Source organism: Belonocnema kinseyi, chromosome 2 (genome assembly GCF_010883055.1).
Source record: "Belonocnema kinseyi isolate 2016_QV_RU_SX_M_011 chromosome 2, B_treatae_v1, whole genome shotgun sequence".
Classification (NCBI taxonomy): Eukaryota; Metazoa; Arthropoda; class Insecta; order Hymenoptera; family Cynipidae; genus Belonocnema; species Belonocnema kinseyi.
Genome location: NC_046658.1, coordinates 67,773,650 through 67,794,071, shown reverse-complemented (window position 1 = coordinate 67,794,071; position 20,422 = coordinate 67,773,650). Strand labels below are relative to the sequence as shown.

General features: G+C 31.0%; 3 protein-coding genes across 3 annotated transcripts in view; 2 read left to right on the top strand and 1 right to left on the bottom strand.

Moving 5' to 3' along the window:
• LOC117167546 (alpha-soluble NSF attachment protein) overlaps positions 1 to 5,940 on the top strand; it is a 10,112-nt gene extending 4,172 nt beyond the window's left edge. The window contains exons 3-5 of the mRNA XM_033352554.1: positions 2,517 to 2,782; positions 3,172 to 3,345; positions 4,523 to 5,940. Coding sequence (XP_033208445.1) covers positions 2,517 to 2,782; positions 3,172 to 3,345; positions 4,523 to 4,672 — 590 coding nt within the window. The 3' untranslated portion in view covers positions 4,673 to 5,940. The remainder of the gene's footprint in view (positions 1 to 2,516; positions 2,783 to 3,171; positions 3,346 to 4,522) is intronic.
• Positions 5,941 to 8,371: 2,431 nt separating this feature from the next.
• LOC117167486 (UDP-N-acetylhexosamine pyrophosphorylase) lies at positions 8,372 to 12,232 on the top strand. Its single transcript, XM_033352464.1, has 3 exons — positions 8,372 to 9,558; positions 10,721 to 11,117; positions 11,226 to 12,232. Exons 1-3 carry the CDS (start codon positions 9,077 to 9,079, stop codon positions 11,772 to 11,774), a joined length of 1,428 nt encoding a protein of 475 aa, XP_033208355.1. The 5' UTR covers positions 8,372 to 9,076; the 3' UTR covers positions 11,775 to 12,232.
• A 588-nt stretch (positions 12,233 to 12,820) lies between these two features.
• Positions 12,821 to 16,830, bottom strand: LOC117167935 (NF-kappa-B-repressing factor). The gene is made up of 6 exons (XM_033353187.1): positions 16,263 to 16,830; positions 15,510 to 15,643; positions 15,117 to 15,396; positions 13,875 to 14,180; positions 13,577 to 13,750; positions 12,821 to 13,077 (listed from the first exon to the last, which is right to left on the bottom strand). The coding sequence occupies exons 1-6, from the start codon at positions 16,430 to 16,432 to the stop codon at positions 12,906 to 12,908; spliced, it is 1,236 nt and encodes a 411-aa protein (XP_033209078.1). The 5' UTR covers positions 16,433 to 16,830; the 3' UTR covers positions 12,821 to 12,905.
• Between the last annotated feature and the right edge of the window lie 3,592 nt (positions 16,831 to 20,422).

Sequence of the window (20,422 nt, the reverse complement as noted above, 5' to 3'; positions counted from 1 at the left end):
GATGTCACTGTAATTATTTCAGTGTACGTCTATTTGACAGTATAGCATAGAACTAGATAGTACATAACTAAATCACTTTTTTTTATTTTACTAGTTTATTGCATACGAATTCTTAAAAATTCAAATACACGTTGTGATACGAATATTTGTTTGCATTCTCATTTTTTAATACAATAATGCAAAAATGTTATCTTTATTCTAATTATAGTTTTAGAATAGTTCTAATTTTCTTTTTTTCTTTCACGATATATTTTTTAAAAATTATTATCGTTTATTGCAAAAAAATCTTATTATAGCCCGTTCACTGAATAATCGTCTATCTCATTGCGAGACCATCATACGAAATTTTTATTTTCTCTGAACATAATAATTTGTGTGTATCAAACATTTTAGGTTTTATTTATTTATATAAAAAGGTTTTATTTTTGCGAAAAATGGAAAATTCGATTTTTAATCGTTATCAAAAGTCGATTTTCAAAACCTACGAAATTGTAACCTCAAAATTCTTGGACGATTTACTCGGAATTGGTTTACTTATTTAGATAAAAACTTTTTACCCATATTTAGAAACCCAATATATCTCGGGAGTAAGTTTTTATTTAAACACACAGCCTAGCATGTTTCAATTTGTGGTCAGTGTTACTTTTGTTTCAATTTTACAGAATTTTTTTTCGTCCTTGTAGAAAATTCCTTTTTTTTTGGTTATCTAGTTCTGTACTGCTACCCTTCAATTTAAGAATTCTTATGGGTTTAAATGATGTTGGGAATTGTTTAAATTTGAAGGCTTCAACTTTGAATTCATTAATTTTGAAAGTTTCCAATTAGAAAGCATAACACTTTGAAAGTATTTAGAATAATTAAAATTGAAAGGTTGACAATTTTTCGTGCAATATTTAAGATTCTGCAATTTTCAACAGTATAAACGATGGTGATTTTTTGGACAGAAATCACATTTTTTACTAACCAAATCTATCCAATTACTTTAAATGTCACTTGATAATACATGATATGATAATTATTTAAATGTATTTATCATCCTTACAATTTCTATAATTTCGATTTAAAAATTTTAGTTTTTTATACGCAATTCTCAAATAGTTGAATCTTCAAGGCCTCGAAACCAGTTTTTTTTCTTCAAAAGCTTAAATTATAACATTTTGAATTTCAGATGGTCTTCAGTGTGTGCAATTTTAAACATTGGAATCATATCATGTAAATCTGGTTTTGTACTCTTTTTTAATTTTCAATGCAAATTTTTTTAAACTGTCACATTTTTAATTGAAGATTTAAAGAAATTAATAATTTCAAATTGAAAAATATTTTGTTGTAAAAATCAAATTAAAAATTATTTAAAAGGAAGTGTTAAAAATTAAACGATTAACGAAAATATGTTTAAAATTAAAATAAATCAAAATAAACTATCTGAAATTGATACCTCAGTAATTGAATTATTTTCTTAATTTTGAATGGTTACAATTTTAGAGTTCTGAATTTTCGTGTTAATTTTTTGTTTAAAGCGATTTAAATTTACTTAAAATAATTAAGATTTTGAAGAGTATAGAAAAAGTTTTAGTATCTTAATTTTTAGTGAATACAATTGTTTTCAGTTTTAAATGTATGCAGTTCGAATTCGTTAAGATTCAACGTTCTGATGTAGATTTTTGTTCTCTCTTTAAATTTAAAATTATTAAAATTCAAAAGTTTACAATTTTTCAATATTTAACGCTTTTAATTTTATAATTTGTAACGCGTTTAATTATAAATAATACAATTACATTTCTTTTGAATTTCAAATTATCTAATTTCCGAAATTCGAATCTGAAAATATTCAAGTTTTAATGTTTTGAAATTGTCTTATTTTCGAGATTTTAAATTGAAATAATTGAATTTCGAGATTTTTCAATTGAAAATAAAATTGTTCAATTCCAAATGCTTTACATTTTTAATTGAACGCATGCTTTGCGCGCGTGCATTTACTGCTAATATCCTACTTTTTAGATGATTCAAAGTCATTAGATTTCTTGCAAAAAGGTTTGCTGATGTTCAGCGACTTCCGCAATTGATAGGTGCAAAAACTGTAGGTTTTGTAAAGAGAATATATTTGTTTCTGAATCGGTAGAAAGCCCGAATACGAAAATTATAAAAATTTAATCCATCGTTAATTGGAACTTTTGAACAGGGGTAACAAAATTTAATAAAATTTATCACAATGGAAAACAGAAAATAATGAAAGGGCGACAGAGGCTGGAAAAGCTTAAGTTATTTAAAAAAAACCACAGTCGTCGTAGTAAAACGTCCAGAGCCGTTAATATAAAACATTATTTTTAAGAGGAAGAATAATTTTTTGTAAAATTTTCAGAATTCAGTTTTTAAATATTTTCGACGCATAACAGCAAATTCAATTTTCTGTTTTTATCCATGTTTAACATTTCTAAAGTTAGATCTTGAAAAATTCACTTTTTTAGACATTTCTTCCCGAATTTTCACTGATACTATTTTTAAACATTGGATTTCAGAGGCTGTAAATTGTCTTCTAAAAGCTATAGAAATTTATACGGACATGGGTCGCTTTACGATGGCAGCTAAGCATCATCAAAGTATAGCTGAAATGTATGAAAGCGAGGCTGTCGACCTGGAACGTGCTGTGCATCACTACGAACAAGCAGCCGATTATTTCCGTGGCGAGGAAAGCAATTCCTCGGCCAACAAGTGTCTTCTGAAAGTCGCTCAATATGCGGCTCAGCTTGAAAATTATGAAAAAGCTATTCAAATTTACGAACAGGTAACATTTAAAAATAAAGCAATATTTTCTCGTAAAAAAATATTCATTTTATACCAATAGACAAAAATCTATTAATATCAAATTATTTAATACAATTTATCTGGTCAAAACCATAACATCAAAAAATATAAAACATTTGAATATTTGAAAAATTAATCTTACAAGTAAAAAGAATTACGTCGGAATTCAACTGGCAGGGGTTTTGAAGAAATCAATCTCGTTTCTCTGTAATTTATTAAGTAACAGCGTCAGACTGGCAATCCGAAGGACGTGGGTTCGGATCCCAGCGGAACTTGAGAGCAATTTCATCACAATTTAGAAATAAAAATCAATCTTCAGAAATATTGATTTTAGAACAGTAGACAAAAATCAATTCTTTTTATTTTTAGGTCGCTTCCTCGTCCCTGGAAAGTTCTTTACTTAAATACAGCGCGAAGGAATACTTCTTCAGAGCTGCTTTATGTCACCTCTGCGTTGATGTTCTCAATGCTCAGCATGCCATCGAACGATATGAGCAGCAATATCCTGCTTTCCAAGATTCTAGAGAGTATAAACTTATCAAGGTAGGTTGTACATTTTGGATTTAAATCGGAAGACTTTGACTAATTTTTCAATTTCCGTCAAATGTGAGTCAAATGAGTTAGTTGCATGAATTTTATATAATACAATTTTTAAGAACTGAATATGAGTGGTTGTCAAAAAGCTGTGAAAGTTACGTCTCAACTATTTTACAAATTTGCATTGTTTCTTTAAAAAAATTTTAATAATACTAGGATAAGGTACTTATATTTAGTTATTTAGTTGCTTTTGTTTACAAATGGGAAATTGAAATATTGCTCAAATTTCCTCATCGTGACATATTTCCAAAAACAAATTAAAACAAACTGAGAAATACGTAACAAGAGAATTTTGTGAATAATTTAGGCTTATATGAAACATTTTTGTTAAGTTGAGGAACCTAACAATTATGAATTGAGATAAATATTTTAATTCTATATGTGCTTAATGACGCTCAAAAGTCTGTTCATGAAGTTTTTTTTCTATCCAGTGACATTCATAGTTTAGGATAGAGCAAAAAAATTTCTTTAAAAATTCGAAAGAAAAAATCATTAATTTTATCCTTGAGTAAGTGTTCGCATAAGTACACGAATTTGAAGACACTTTTTTATCGATCCCTAATAAAATAAAAAAATGTAAAAAGCGGATATGCTGCCAAATAGAGTGAGAAAAATGTCTTCTCCAATAGTTAAAAAATGTTTTATGCAGATTTCAACTCCAATTTTAATTTAGTTTAGTATATTTCAATTTTTTAAAGATTCTCGATGAGTTTTTAGAAAATACACACTAAAAATATCAAACTTTATCTCTGAAATTGTTATTTTTGTCCTGTTTTGTGTGTGAAATAATGAAAGAAGTAGTTGAGTTGGTTTTTTAAAGTTTCATTAAAAAAAGTCATAGTTAGATTTCTGGGAATGCTGGTGAGCTAGACTACTTCCGGTGTTTCAGACAATCAACAGGACTCAATTTTCTCGCAAAAAGTTCAAAAAGTATACTTGTAATCATTAATTTTTTTAAAATTATTTTTAAAAACATTCCTTAATTACACTCAGTTTTTAGTACTTTTTTAATTTCACGAGAATTATTATTTCAGTATGCAAATATCCAATTTGCCACAAGCTTTTAAAGAAAAATATGAATCAAGTTTAACTAAAAAATTCTAAATATGTTTGATTATTGCAGACACTCATAGAACATTTGGAAGAACAAAATCTCGATGGTTTCACAGAAGCAGTGAAGGAATATGACTCAATTTCTCGTCTCGATCAATGGTACACAACGGTCTTGTTGCGTATAAAAAAGCAGGTCAATGACAACCCCGATTTGCGCTGATTATTTTCAAGTTCATCAAAGTACATTCCAGCGTCACTTCTCTTCCTCTGGCCCCATGCGTACTCATCCTTACACTCCGTATCGCTTGTAACGAACGTAAAATGCTAGCCACGAGTTCTGATTTCCCTCATTCTGCACTGCTGTGCATAAAATCCATCATTTTCAAATTTCGATAGGAAACTCGCGTTGGTTTTTAAAGTTTTCAAGTAGGAGATTACATTACTGGTTATATTGAATCACATTAACGTATCATTGACTTAGTAATCGCATATACATAATAATCAGTGGTAAATAAAGTAGTTAAATGTCAAGTACTAATATCACCAATGATATACAGGATTATAATTTTAAAAAGTGTAATTAGCTAGGTTCTGTAAGTAGTTTTTTGCTTATTTATTGCTACTGTTATCATTAAACGTTATTTGTGTGTGCCCATCTATTGTTTTGTTTTCCATTCGGCTTCTGAAATGTTGTATCAATAACAATATAAAATAATAAAAGTTGAGACATGTTCTTGATATTTTCCGTACAAGTAACTAACTAAGTAATTAAAGCACGTTGGCATTGATCCGCATAGATTGGCTATAAACCTTATCCCGAATTACAGACCTGGCATACAATAAAATGTTATCCCTTTCGAATGCAGAAGAGTTATCTGCACTAATAGCTAACTTGTTAGATCCTTATATTATAAATTAAAATCACAGTTACGGTTTTGGTTGAATGTGATTAAGAATATGTTCTTTTTATGTGATATTTTACTTTTACATACTTAACATATGTATTATTTACAGCTATTGTTACTCTCGTAATACAAGTTAATTAAAAGGTGATGTAAAAAAATCTTGCAATCTTATTAAATTGAAAAAGCTAAAATTCGATATCTAAAGTTTCGTAAGAAAAGTAATAAACTCTTAGATAAACGTGTTTCAACTGTGAAAAGTTTTGTTATCAATACCAATGCATAGTTTAGAGATATATAATTATTATATTACAGTTGTATCAAATGCTTGCATATCACTAGTTTAAATACAGTGACAAGTTGAATAGTTTTGCAAAAAGCACGTGCAGCTGATACCAAAATATTGTATGAAGTAGAGATTTATAAAAAATGTCAGTTTTGCATTTTGCAAACGAGTGTTTATAATTTTCTTAATTTTGTATTTTGAGAAGCATGGATACAAATCCTATTCAGTATTTATACAATTCTAAATAGGTTTGTTGTTAATCCTGTCATAGATGAACATGATTTTATTGTTTATGTATCACCTTTGTTGTTAATATCTTCTTTTGTATTTAATTTTCTGTGTAATTATGTACATTAAATCATCTTTTTATAATAACAGTTTATTTTAATCGCCAAAATAATCACACCAAAAAAGATCCTTTTTCCAATTTTTTTTCTGATATAAAATAGAGATGGAATCTTTTTACTGTGGGTTTATTTTCATTTTTTAAAAGATTTTACTTTATTGTGTGCAGTTTTATTTTTTAGAATAATCATTTGGATACATTAAAAATTTTAAACAAGATGAATATTTCAGTGATATGAAGGATGTGAAGAGCTGCAAAGATAAGTTACATATCATTTTTATCTGCAAGGAATTTTTGAATTTATAATATAAAAACGCAAAAAATAAAATGAAGCAAAAAAATAACAAAATAATACCGCTGGTAAAAAAAATCTATCAGACCTGGACATCAATTGGAGCCACAATTCGACCAAATCTGGCCTCGAATTATATAGATTTTATATTAAGGAATATATCTGAAAATGTAGGTAACAAACCGCCCTCTACGAACAATATAGAAGAACCTGCCTGGTTGATTTTAACATGATTGAAACTTTTCTACCGAATAACCCCTATATATATTCAATAATATATAAATAAATACAGCTGGAAAATGAGTAATTTCAACAATTTAATTTTTTATCTGTGAAAAAATTACATAAATAAACTCACTGTTGATCAGAATTATTAAACAAATTAAATTATTAAACACACATTTCATTAAACCTTTTGCTTTATTGTTATAAACAATTTATTTGAAAAAATAATTAAGTTTATCAGTTTATTGTAGATCAAATTACTTTATGCAAAGATCGTTCAGTTTTACTATAAGAACGATATTTAATGACGAAAAATTGTCATAAATAGGAACTGTATAAATTTATAAACAATTTTTCTAATTATGAAGGCCCATGAATAAATGCGATGAACGTTTTTTATAAAGATCTGATTTTTCAATTGTATAAATAGTTTGCTTAAATTGTTATGAATGAGCAAAATATTATAGAAAAGATCTAACATTTTTCTGACCAATGAATCTAGAGCTTACAAATGTTGATCCCGTATAAACATTTTTTTAAGAATTAAATAAAATTGAACTAAATTTTAAAGAGATTTGTGAGCCGATTTTTGAATTTTGTTTATAAATACGATCTAATATTTTGCCTTAGTTACAAGGAGACTTTATCAGGCGAAAATATTTATTGTTCAAAAAATTTTATAAACAAATACAGCTGTTCGTAAATTTGCAATCAGCTCATTTTGTATTTTAAACCGAATAAATTTCAAATTACTTGGCTAAATTTTTCCCTTATGATACTTCATTAACGAACAATAATTCTTTATTTTATAAACAATTTTATCAACTGCCACTGACAAGAAAGAATCTTATTTATTAAGATACTTGTAGTAAAATTGTTTTAAAACAATCAATTTTGGCTCATTGATAAAATAACATTAGAAAGGTATATGGCCAAATTATTTAGAGTTAATTCCGTTGAAAAAACGAAATCTACTGGTTGCAAATTGACGAAAATCTGTATTTGCTTAAAAAATGTATTTAATTAATAAAAAAATTGCGTCACCTGACAAAGTTTCCTAATAAATAGGGTCCTTTCTGAGCCATTGGCAGCCGATTTCATAAAAAAAACTACTTCCATTTATATAAAAACATTCCTGTCATGAATTTGTTTATAAAATAGTTTTGAAAATGAAAAATTGTTATACTTTGATAAAGTATCATGAGGTAACGGTTTTTCTAAATAATTTTAAATTGATTCCGTTGAAAAAGCGGAATCTTTCGGTTAAAAATGAATAAAAATCTGTATTTATTTATCAAATTTACTTAATTAAAAATTTTTGTTAGGTATTAAAAAGTTGTAGATATTCTTTATTCCAGACCAAATTTTGATCCATTTTGTTAAAGAAACGAAGTGTTTAGAGCTTAAAATGGCTAAGATATACATTTGAACAAAAAAATTGAAAAATAAAGTCTCAAATTATTTTTAACCTTGAAGTATCACTTTTACTCATTAATTTATTAATATAAAAATAATTGTTTCATATATTATAACCCAGTGGATATTGTTTAAAGGAGCTTCTTCCCTGATTTCGTGATTTTTTAAATAAATATAAAGTTGCAAAAAAATTGGATCGTTTATAAAAAATTTAGTTTCAACTTTATTGCCAAATAAAAAATAAACGAAAATAAAAAATCGGCTTTCAGAAATCGCTTTCAACTTTAGGCAAATTTGTTTCTGAAGCTTTCAACTTTAGGCAAATTTGTTTCTGAAATAATCTTAAATTCCATTCAAATTATAAGTTCTAAATTAATTCGTCCAAAAAAACTTGTTTGCCCCACTATGCGTCGGCGCGAGTGAGTGTAATCTTTAATATAACCTATAAACGTCAAAAGTCAATACGTCAACGTCAGAAACGATAAACACACACACGCGTTTTACAAATTTCGGAGCACATGCAGAGCTGTGAGATTTTTTATCGCGAATCGTTTGAATATGCGTTTCTTTTCACTTGACCATTGAATAAATCCTCTCGGACGATAAGAACAAAAGGTATGCAACCAAACAGTGACAATAATAATTTGATAAAACCCGGATTATACACGACAATTTTATTCAGATAACGACAATCGTTCATTTTTTAACAAATTGTTTACCCCGACGATAACAGTCAATATATATATATATGATACCCGGATAACAATATAACCTTACTTTCGAGCCGATTGTAGAAAATAAGAACAAAAGCAAGACTTGGTGCGATAAAAGCATGAGGTTGAGATTGGAGGGGGTCGAAGTAACGGTGTTGAGTCTAAAAGACAAAAAACGAAGAGTGAAACGAGTTTTGCCTAGAAATGTGAAAGTGATCGCAAAGGTGAGAGAGGGCGGCTATACCTCCTTCGGAAATGACAACGTGTCTTATTCTTACCACTAATGCAAACAGTCCAAACATTGGTATCTGAGAATCTGTATTCTCGTTGGTTACTGCTAACTTTTGAAGTCCCTCTCGATTTCGCCGAAGCGTGCAGATAAAAGTCAGATAACAATCGCTAAAAACCCCATTTTTACCGGTGACCCAAGTGAAGTCTGACATCATGGAAGTGAATTGCCTGAAAGAAAAACTCCAAAAGTTCAATCAGGACCATTTGTTGCAATTTTGGGATGAAATCTCGGACCAGGAAAAGTCCGCGCTTTTCAAAGATATTTTGGAGCTGGACCTTCCGGAGGTCACGTCATATTTCTCAAAAGCTATGAACTTCCTGAATGCCAACACAGAAATTCTGGATTCTAAAATCCAACCAATTCCTGGAGACGTTTTTGAGTCTTTGTGTACATCAACTCCAGCGAAGTTGGACCAATATGAGTTGAGAGGATTGAAGGAAATTTCGGAAGGACGAGTCGCTGTGCTTTTGATGGCTGGAGGACAAGGAACTAGACTTGGTGTAAATTATCCGAAGGGGATGTACGATGTTGGACTTCCTTCTCACAGTACTTTGTTTCATTTACAAGCTTTGCGAATCCGCAGGCTGCAAGAACTTGCTGAAGAGAAGTTCAAAAAGTGGGGACAAATCGCATGGTATACTGAAATTTTCAATATTACTTTTACACTTTTTTTTGAGATTGTTCTATTTGGAAATTATGTTAAAGTTCAGGATCTTTCACTTTCACTCATCTAATTTTTTTAATTTAGTACACATAACTTCAATATCCTGCTCTACTTTATGAAAGTGAAGTGAAAGGATTTTGTTTACTTCTGACATTATAAGAACTTTCTAAGCATATTGAAATAGAGAGGTCGATTAAGTCTTACATTGAGATCAATCCAATAATTAGAGATTTTAAGTTTGATTATGAAATTGATGAAATTTCTATTTTTGTGAAAGAAACAATTGATGAGACAGAAATTAAGAAAACATATGGAAATCTGAAGTATACAAAATATTTGATTAATATCAAAGTTTTCGCAAAGCTACTAAAATTTTTGCATTTCACATAAAGATAATCTATTAAATCAAATAAAAATATATACGAGTACCTACTTTCTGGATACAAAAATTAGTTTGAAGGCTTAAACTAAGATTTTTAAATTTGAAAATATTTCAATTTTAAACTTCTGATGTGAATTTCGAATGTTTAAGTTTGATAGTTTTATTAAATTACAAGGCAGTACCAAAAAGTTTGCAATATTTTTATTTTAAAAGTTAAAGAAGATAAAAGTAAAGATGAAAGGAAGGGTATTTGAAGGTCTCCTTCTTTTTTCCTCTTACTTTATTTGGGATTCGTTCAGCTTCATTTACATACTTGTCCTTATTTGGTATTTTTTGTTTTCTTTTCTTTTTCAATTCGAAGAAATTTATTTCCAAAAATTGAAAGTTTAAATTTATATAAAATCCTTTTCAGGTATAATTATGATGCTTTTAATACTTGAACACTTCTAGATTCTACTTTTTTGGAAAATTAAAAAAAAAACTTGCAAAATTCATGGTCTATAATTGGAAACTGTACATACAAATTAAAAAGTTTCAATTAGAACGCATCAGAATTGTGATATAAACTTTTTCACCATCTCACTCTCAAATATTAATTTTTCTAAATTGACTAGCGTCCCATTTGCGAAATTTCGACATTAAAAGTGTTCGGAGTATATAGGAGAAAAAAGTCTGGGAAATTGACAGCTTTTTAGTGAATCATAAACCAAATTAAAGTCTCAAATTCTAATTAAATTTATGAAATTACAGGTATATAATGACAAGTGAAGCTACTCACGATACTACCTTGACTTATTTTGAGAAAAATGACTATTTCGGTTTAAAGAAAGAAAACTTGAAGGCGTTTAAGCAAGAGATGTTACCCTGCTTTACTTTTGACGGGAAAATAATTCTAGATGAAAAAAATCGTATTTCTAAAGCTCCTGATGGAAATGGGGGACTTTATCGCGCCCTTAAAAGTCGTGGAATATTGGAAGATATGTTGACACGTGGAATAAATAGCGTGCATGTATTTTCAGTCGACAACATTTTGGTGAAAGTCGCAGATCCAGTTTTCATTGGATTTTGTCTTTCGAGATCCGCTGATTGCGCAGTCAAAGTCGTACCAAAAAGATCACCCACAGAAGCTGTCGGCGTCGTTTGCCAGGTATTTTTGCTAGATTAAATTTTTAATCACGAAATTAAACTTAAAACCATAAATAACAACATTTAAACAATTTAAAATGTATTGTGAACTACTTTTTTTAATTTGCAGGTTGAAGGAAAGTATCGTGTTGTCGAATACAGCGAAATCACTTTAAAAACCGCAGAGCTTCGAAACAAAGACGGAGAATTAACTTTCAACGCCGGAAATATTTGCAATCATTACTTCACCCTCGATTTTCTCTTTTCAATTGGAAACGCCCACGAAAGCGACTTAGACTTGCACGTTGCCAAGAAAAAAGTTCCCTATATCAATGAATACGGCAAAAAAATCATCCCCACTTCCCCGAATGGAATCAAAGTCGAAAAGTTCGTTTTTGATGTTTTTAAATTTGCCAAAAATTTCGCAGCCTGGGAAACAATTCGAGAATGCGAATTTAGCGCGCTCAAAAATTCTGACATTGCTGGATTTGACTGCCCATCTACTGTCCGTAAAGACTTACTGTCCCTTCAGAAAAAGTGGCTACTCGACGCTGGTGCTCTTTCTGTTAATGGTGACGTCGAAATTTCCCCCCTTCTCTCCTACGCAGGTGAAAATTTAAAAGAAATGGCCAATGGGAAAAACCTTCAAGGTCCTGTGGTCCTAGCGTCACATTTATAAGCATTTAGAATTAGAATCCCGGAACGACGAATTTTAAATTCGAGCCCTCGTTCAAGCCTATTGAAAGTTAATCTATCAATATTTTTAAAATTATTAATCGTTTTGTTTTTTATTTTATTTATGAATTGAATTTTAAACCTTGAGCTACGCTTTTGCTAGTTATTAAGGCAAGAAAAAGGACCAGGAGTAGGATCAAGATATTTTGAGGTATATACTTATTTTTGTGATAGTTAACTACCGAGTACTTGTGACTTTGGCAAGATTTGTAACATCATGTACAAGATTGAAAGAACATTCCAAGAACCGAGTAGCTAACAGCATTTCTAGCATAATATTATACCCAATTTTGTTATCATAATGTATTAGTATAATTACTACTATCGGCGAGAAAATTCGAGTCCTCTGGCTTTGACGTTGAATAAGTATTTGAAGAAAAAATGGTAGGTTAATGAAAGAGGTATCATTTTAAAGGTGCAAACGTTGTACGTTAATGAGCCTAAAATTAATATTCCAAAAAATTATGTCTAACTTACAGATCTGAAAATACAAATAATTTGTTGCAATATTACTTTTCGGCTCATTAACGTACAACATTGGCACCTTTAAAAAGGAGACCTTTTTCATTAACCTACCATTTTTTCTTCACATACTTATTGAACGTCAAAGCCAGAGGACTCGAATTTTCTCGCCGATAGTAGAAAGTTATTCATTCCCAAAATAGAATAGGGATGCTCTATTTTCGGTCAATCATTTCATCATCGTGCAAATGATTAACTAAATGAATTTTTACTATTGACGAATTGCAAAAAATTATTGTTATACGGTTCAAAATATATTGTATATTATGTCTTATATTTCGTACTAAATACTCTCTAATAAAATGGTATTTGCCGACACCACTTTAAACTTTGTGTTTTTCTATTCAAATTTCCTTTACCCAAATACCAACAGTGAATATTTTTCTTATTTTATTTGGAGAAAACAGTATCTTTTCGAAATTGTAGAATTTATGTACAATTTAAAGTTTCAAAAAGACTTCTACAATATTAATCAAAATTGACTATCGTACGTTTATTCAAAGTCTTACTCTAAAAAAAAATCATTATGCAAAGAAAATTAGTGACACGTACATTAACACCACTGTGATTCAGTAGGATTGATAAGTTCATATTTTTCCGTTGAACCTCCAACTGCTTGCAATTCCCTCACGAGTTCCTTTGGATCTATTTTTCTCGAAATGACTAGCGTTCTTTGCGTCTTTGGCCCGTAACTTTGGGACTTCAACCCCATTTGTTTCGCCACTCTAAAAAGAAGGTTTATTGTCAAATGGATGCACGTCACGAATATCAGAATCTGCAAGTGGTCGGTCGATTTTAATGAAACTTGGTTAAATTATAACACTGTACGAGAGTCATAAGGGCCAAAGACTTTTTTTTTAATTTCAAAATTATGGGAACTTCTCTACATAATTTGTTTATAAATTTAATAGGAAGATATATTTTAATGAGCATGTATCATTTTCTCGATAAAAATAAGTAAATTTAATGCAGAAGTTCATAATGTTGAGTATTTGCTAACATCATTTCTTTATAACAATTATGATTACAACTAAACTATTTTTTTCATTTCAAGAACCCCTAACTATTAAATCTAAGCCACACTGAGCATAGGAAACATTTTTCCAAAAAGACAAGAGCAAGCAAATTCAAACCTATTCTATAATTTCAACACGTTTTTTTTTAAAATCGAAAGCTCACTTGCATTTTGACATTTATGAACAATACTGAATTTAAGAAACTTACTGATGGACAGCGGCTCGTTCTTCATTTGTAAAATCAGAAGAAAAAACTAAATCCGTTCGCATATCGCCTTTCGTATAGTCGCGTAACACCTCCGAGCATTTTTTCTTGAGGCTTTTCAAATTAGAATTTTCTGGATTTAATCCCAATCCACTTCTGCTTAACTGTCGCTTCACTCTGTAAGAATTTTTTAGTCAAAATTTCCGATATAATCATTTTTACCTAGTGAGCTTGGGGAACCATTGTCGTTTTTGATGACTACGTTTCCGTGCTCATTGAGAAATTTGCAATCTGAACTAACGTTACGGGTTCGACGATTCCTTGTTGTGCTTTTCCGAGTCCGCCACCTGCCCAGCCCATTAATTTCATCAACTTGTTGCCGATATTGTCCTCTGCTAGCTGTGTCGAACTACTTCCTTCACCACTTCGCATTTCTGTACTGGTTACGGATTCTTTTCCAGGGTTGAGAGATTTTTTAACTTTTATTGTGTAATAATATTTTCTTAGTTCTTCTAAACCGGCAATCGAAGCCTCTTTTTTTGCTAACTTCTGATTTTGGCCTGAACCTTCGGCTAGCCTTTTAGAATTTACGAAGATGATACATTTACTGAAACGAGAAAGTATTCATTGTATATATTTTTCAAAAATGTTGGTTGATATTGATTTCAGGATTTATGAGAGGGGTTGGCCACTCGAATTTGCATTTCACATCCGATTTTAAGATATGAAATTAATTTTAAAGGTTTCAACAGATTTCAGAAAAGTTCGCAGAATTCACCATAATTACACAAAAAATTTTAAATATTTAAAGAAATTTTAAGGATTTTAATGATTACACAAAATTTCAAAAAGATTTAAAGGATTTCAAAAGTTTCACAAATATGTAAAACTATTTTATAAAAATTTCCAAGATTTCAGCCAAACTCCAAAAGATTTGAAGAATCCATAGGATTTTAGAAATTTCAGAAAATTAAACAGATTTCAATGATTTCACAACATTTTCAGACTTCGCGAAGGATTGTTCGTAACACTTTTTTGATCATGTTTTGTATATCATAATTCAAGCATTGCAAATGTATGTCAGAAGGCAGGTTATAAATTTCCAATAAACAGCAAACTTCAGATATTAAAATTTCTGGTTTCGTTACACCAGTGACAATGTTTTTTTAATTGATGTAAATATTGAAGTACACAGAATTTTTTGGACAAACTTTACAATCAAACTTGAATTTTGCTATAAACCCTCCGTGGTTTTGATTAATTTATCTAGTTTCTAGAATCATTAAAAAAACACGTGATTTTTCGGTGGTCATCTCATAAAATACAAAAATGAATCAAAGACGAATTTACCGCCTGTATTATCAGTTTCTGTATAAAAACGATTGTCCGATGTAGTTCAAAAAAGAATCTCATAGCCAATTAATCTTAAGATCAAACACCAATAAACAAGTAGGATATCAAATCTAAATATTATTGACAATTGCCCATGTACGATATTCGAATGATCATATATTTAATTAATATTTTTAAAAATTCGATATACCTGATTCCACTGTTATTTTTGTCAAATTTAAAATCCAAATTTCCACCACGTGCAGTAACTGCACGTGTTAATATGCTTTGTGGGGCATCGTCAGGATAATCAAATAAAACGAGAACTCCAAAAGGAGGTTGAATCCTGCTTTCTTCATTATCAAATTTCCTCTTTTTAGAAGGTATCTCATCATCGTCGTCGTCATATTCTTGTTCGGGTTCAGGAGGGGGGTTATTGCTAGAGTTGGGATCCTTATCGCTAATTTGTACGTGGTCACTTGGTCGAAGTCCTGATAAAATAATACAACCGTTATTAAGAAAAAAAATCAAGCCTAATGTATTTTAGAAATGCTCTATGTGCATTTCGCTCTAAGATGCAAAAACTCACAATTTTTCAATGTACCTTTGGCCTTGGAACTAGCGGCGTCCGAAGCCTTCACAAAGGTTCTCTGCAATTTGGTTTTTTTAACCTCTCTGTAGTCTCCTGCCACTTCCTCGGACAACTCTGCTATGAGGTTCATTGTCTCTTTTGGATACCTGTAATGTATTTTTATTTTTATATAAAAATCTGTAACATCTTTACAATTTAATCTATTGGAAGTTGTTAGGAAAACAGATATATGGGGCTTCTTCAAATTTTTGTTTCTTGCTAATGTTTTGCGAGTACCAAATTGACGAGACTTCTCAAAATCTAATACATTTCCATTAAAATATTAAATTTGTCTACAAATTTGGGAATTTTAATAGTATATTGTCTGGTGGGATACATATAAATTTTAAACCTGATTAGTGGAGTTGGAAAAGGGTGTATGCATTCCGTTTTATTATATTTCACGTGTTTTGTCAGTTCAGTCTTCTTATATGAATTTTGAGGTTACATTCAAAATAACCCAAAAATACTAAATTTCTGAATATAGAGCTATAAAAGTAACTAAGATAAATCGAATATACTAGTATTTATGTATATATCATGTCAACTAACATAATGATGTTTATTCCAATTTTATTAGGAAAGGATTTTGCAGGTTTGGCAACGGTGAGCCTTTTGAGGTTAGGTTTTATATTTTTATTAAAATCCATGAAATATTAACCAAATTCACGAAACTTATAAAATGGATCTTAAATAAAACCATGCAAATTACATAAATAAACTCACCGGCATCCCAAAAGTTCTACATTCGTGAAAACCTGGGCTAAACATACTAATTCGTCTTCTGGAAACTTGTCTTTGTGGGTAAGAAGGAATCTTTTTCGCAGTTCCCAATGCTCGTCGCATTCATGTTCCTGCTTGTGTTTCTCCACGTTCCATTCTTTATTAGGATTCATTTAAGAAAATTCTGAATTCTAATTCAAAAATATCTTTAAATTTGTTTGGAGACTGGCACAAAATAGAGGCGCCTGCACGATACAAGGTACAACAAATGTCAATCACGAAGATCAAGAATCACGATGCTTATAATCCAGAATATGATGAATTTAATTTTTATAAACAGAAAATCCAAAGTATCAAAAGAGCGTCAAATTATTGTCATTTTTGAAGTTATTAGGTTTTAATTCTCTTTTTGTGCTCATTTGGAGTATTTTAAAGTAATAAGCTCATGTATGACACCAAAGATATTAGACACGCACATTACGTACGATGAGCATCAAACAGAGTGAAGTCATCAGAAGTTATCTTTTCGCACTTCATCGCCAGCAATCGCCGCTAACTTCACTTCGTCTAGTGCTGAGGAGAAAACAACAATGGCACGGAATGCATGGGACAAAACTTAGTTTCCATATATAGGATCATTATATCCATATATTCGGGTCACGTGGTTTGAAAGTAGGCTAGTTTGAATGTTTACACTGTGATGTATCCTAATAATTAATATTATTTAAATAAAAAGAATTTGTAATGAACGTGAGGTACCTACAATTATTAGAAATTTGGGAGTTTGTGCAAGGAATGTTTAACAGTCGCAACATGACAGAAGGAGAAGCGGTTTTATAAGCAGGACAAGTAGTGCTTTTAATTGGTTGCACTGCAAGGACCGGTAATAAAATGAAAATTACGGGCCTTTTTGCAAACTAGTGCATTGGCATCATTTCCTCACAAAATTCAAGGCTCTCTACGATTTTTTTTTACAAAAAATCTGCCAGCATCGCGGGCAAATTGTCGTCGCGCGCTATGCGCGCGGCTCGCTTCACTCGCAAGTTTGAGCGCGCCCAGGGCGCGCAACGGTTGAATCTCGCACTTCGCGCTCAGATATTTATTCTTTGTATTTAGAATGCTTGAAAAAAACTTTATCAAAAAGATCTCTTTTAGATGGCAATATTTACATGCGTCTTCATATTCTAAACTGTCTACTTAATTAAGTATAGTCAAAGATTAAGTTTCTCAAAGCTCTGTAGGCTTTGAAGTACACATTCTCATCGTGACACTTGCGCTGCGCGCTCGTTTTCCGACAGACATTTGTAAACAGGTTTTGTTGGATTTTTTTTCTGGTAACATTCGTCGTTTTTCCACACATTAAAAATTTTTTTTTTTCAATGTTATTTTTCACGAATAAAACAAAAAGTACGCGTCCTATCAAGAAGTGATTCTTAACGAAGTTGTAGATCTTTTTTGGGATAACCATTTTTGTTAATTCATCTTTTTTCATATCCTACATAGTTTGTCCACAAAATAGAATTTTTTATTTTCCATTATTTTTTGTGCAATCAAAATTTGAATTTTCGATTTTTGAAGAAAATCCAAAAATTGGTTATGATAATCTTGTAGGGCTTTCGAAAAGAAATGTTTTTCTTGTCTTAAATTTTTTTTATATCGTGCGTTTTTCGGCTTCAAATTTTGATTTTCGGCTGATTAAAAAATTTTGAAAACGCTATAACTCTGAGAATTTTCTTTTTATCGAAAAAAGTCATGAGGATAAATTGTTTGTTCTTTTTAATACTATAAATATCCGTACATAGAATTTTCAAATTCAGAAAAAAGTGGTCTCAAAAATTTAAAAAATGGGCTCACTTTTTGAATTTTTATCAAAAATAGCTAGTTCACGAACTCGTCCTTTCTTTTAGGACCCAAAAAAAGTGTGCCAAAGATGGATTTGATTCGTTCATTTTTTCGAGAGTTATCGTGTTTACGGACGGACGGACAGACAGACGCCATCGTAAAACCCTAATTTTCGGATTCAGGGGGCCTCGAAACGTGGAGATCCGTTGAAAAAGTGTGATGTCAAATTTCCGACAATTCTAATACTTTCTCAATCATAAATGATGAGAATGTAAAAAGAGAAAGAGAAATAGCTATTTGATCCTGCAAAGCTGGCCAGTCTGGGAGTTGCAATAACATGCTGTAGCGGTGTTATTATGCTTAAAAAGGTACATATTTACTTAGATTTGTTAGTATATTAAATTCAACTACTTAATAAACGTAAAATCTCTGTAGATGATTTCATATCAATTTTACTCAACAAGTTTTCGAATAGTTTTTTTTGTCTATGTTGATATACTTTATCACATACTCCTTTCTGAAATGTAACAAATAATAAATTTTAATAATCACGAAGAAGTAGCCACTCTTGATATCTTGTATAAATTAGTGATATATCTTAATCTAATCTTCTGAATTTATTGTGAAATCTTCGTAATTATTATTTTCAAATATTTCTAGAATAGTAAACCTATCAAGTTCGCAATATTTTTAATTCCAATTCAAAAAGTCATGTTTTTATAGTTAAAATAATAATTAACAAGTCTTCATAAAATGCATACATCACAGTGGTTCAGCAGCTTCATTTGAAGAGAAATCGGGGATTTTTGTGAAAAAGGAGGAAATTTTTTTCCTTGAAAAAATATTAGCGTTATCAAAAAAATTTAATACATTTACCATATTTATAAGAAACTACAAATTTTCATAACAAATAAAATTACATTATGATCAGTCGCGAAACATTTTGTCCTAGCATCCTAGCTCTAGCGGAAGAATCAGAAAGAAAGTACCTTTCCGATTTCTATTTCTATTATATATGTGTGTGTGTGTGTGTGTGTGTGCTAATTTGGAAAATTGCACCCGCGTCCAGCGAAATCGCGGTAAAATTTCAGCCACAACCACGTCTCACAACCGTGAAATCTAGCATATTGTTGACACGCTGGGATGCTTTTTAGGCCATTAGCAAGTGAAAGCTTGGCACCTCCAAGAGCGCCGATAATAAGGACGAGTAGTTTAACAGAATGTTCCGGGTACAATCGTTGCAACTCCCTTATAAGGTCTCGATACCTCTCTTTCTTTTCATTCTCCTTGGTTATGATGTTTTTGTCAGCTGGTGCCGAAAATTAGATAACGAACATGTTTCGCTTCTCGAAGTCAAGAAGAATCATGTCAGGCCTCGAGTGAGCAACAGAAACAATTGTCGAGAATATAAACCCTGGCGGACCGAAGGAACCGAGTGGAGCCTCTACAAAGTACCCGTAAAGACCCCCATGGGTCCACATTCGGTTCCTTTTTAAAAAACTCGAAAAAACAGCAAAATCAACTTTTAAATGGTTAAAATTCGGATTCTACATTAAGATTCCCTATAGAAACTCACTGAATAATAGCAATAGTTTATTTTACAACGGTAAAAAGTTAAAAAAAATATAAGACGTATAACGCCTGTTGACGGCTACTTACAGGCGATGCGTTTGCAGTGTAGCAGTCAACAGGCGTTATACGTCGTATATTTTTTTAAGCGTTTTACCGTTGTAAAAAAACTATTGCGATTATTCCGTGGCCTTCTATAGGGAATTATAACGTAGAATCCGAATTTCAACAATTTAAAAGTTGATTTTGCTGATTTTTCGAGTTTTTTAAAAAGGAACCGAATGGGGACCCAATGGGGTCTTTACAGGTACTTTGTAGAGGCTCCATTCGGTTCCTTCGGTCCGCCAGGGAAGTTCCAGTATATGCGGCACTTCCCATTCTCGACAATTGACTCAATTTCCCTAGGAGCATTTAGAGGAGCGATATTAAATTTAATGCCGTATGAGTAACAGAGATGGTAATAAAGCACTCTTAGTGCGGCATTGTGCCTTTGAATGTAGGTCGTTCCCGCGTGAGTTGGACAACTAGATAGTATGTGAGCTAAATGCTCGGGGTATGCATGGCACGCCCTGCAGCTATCATCAGGAATGTCTTGGCTCAAAATGTGGCTACGGTATGTTAAGGTGGAAATGACATCGTCTTGGCATTCCAAAATGAAACCCTCAGTACCAGACTTCAATCCGGGCGATTTAAGGAAAGCAAACGTTAGCTCACAAGACATTGACTGATCCTTCACATTTCTGTGGAAGATA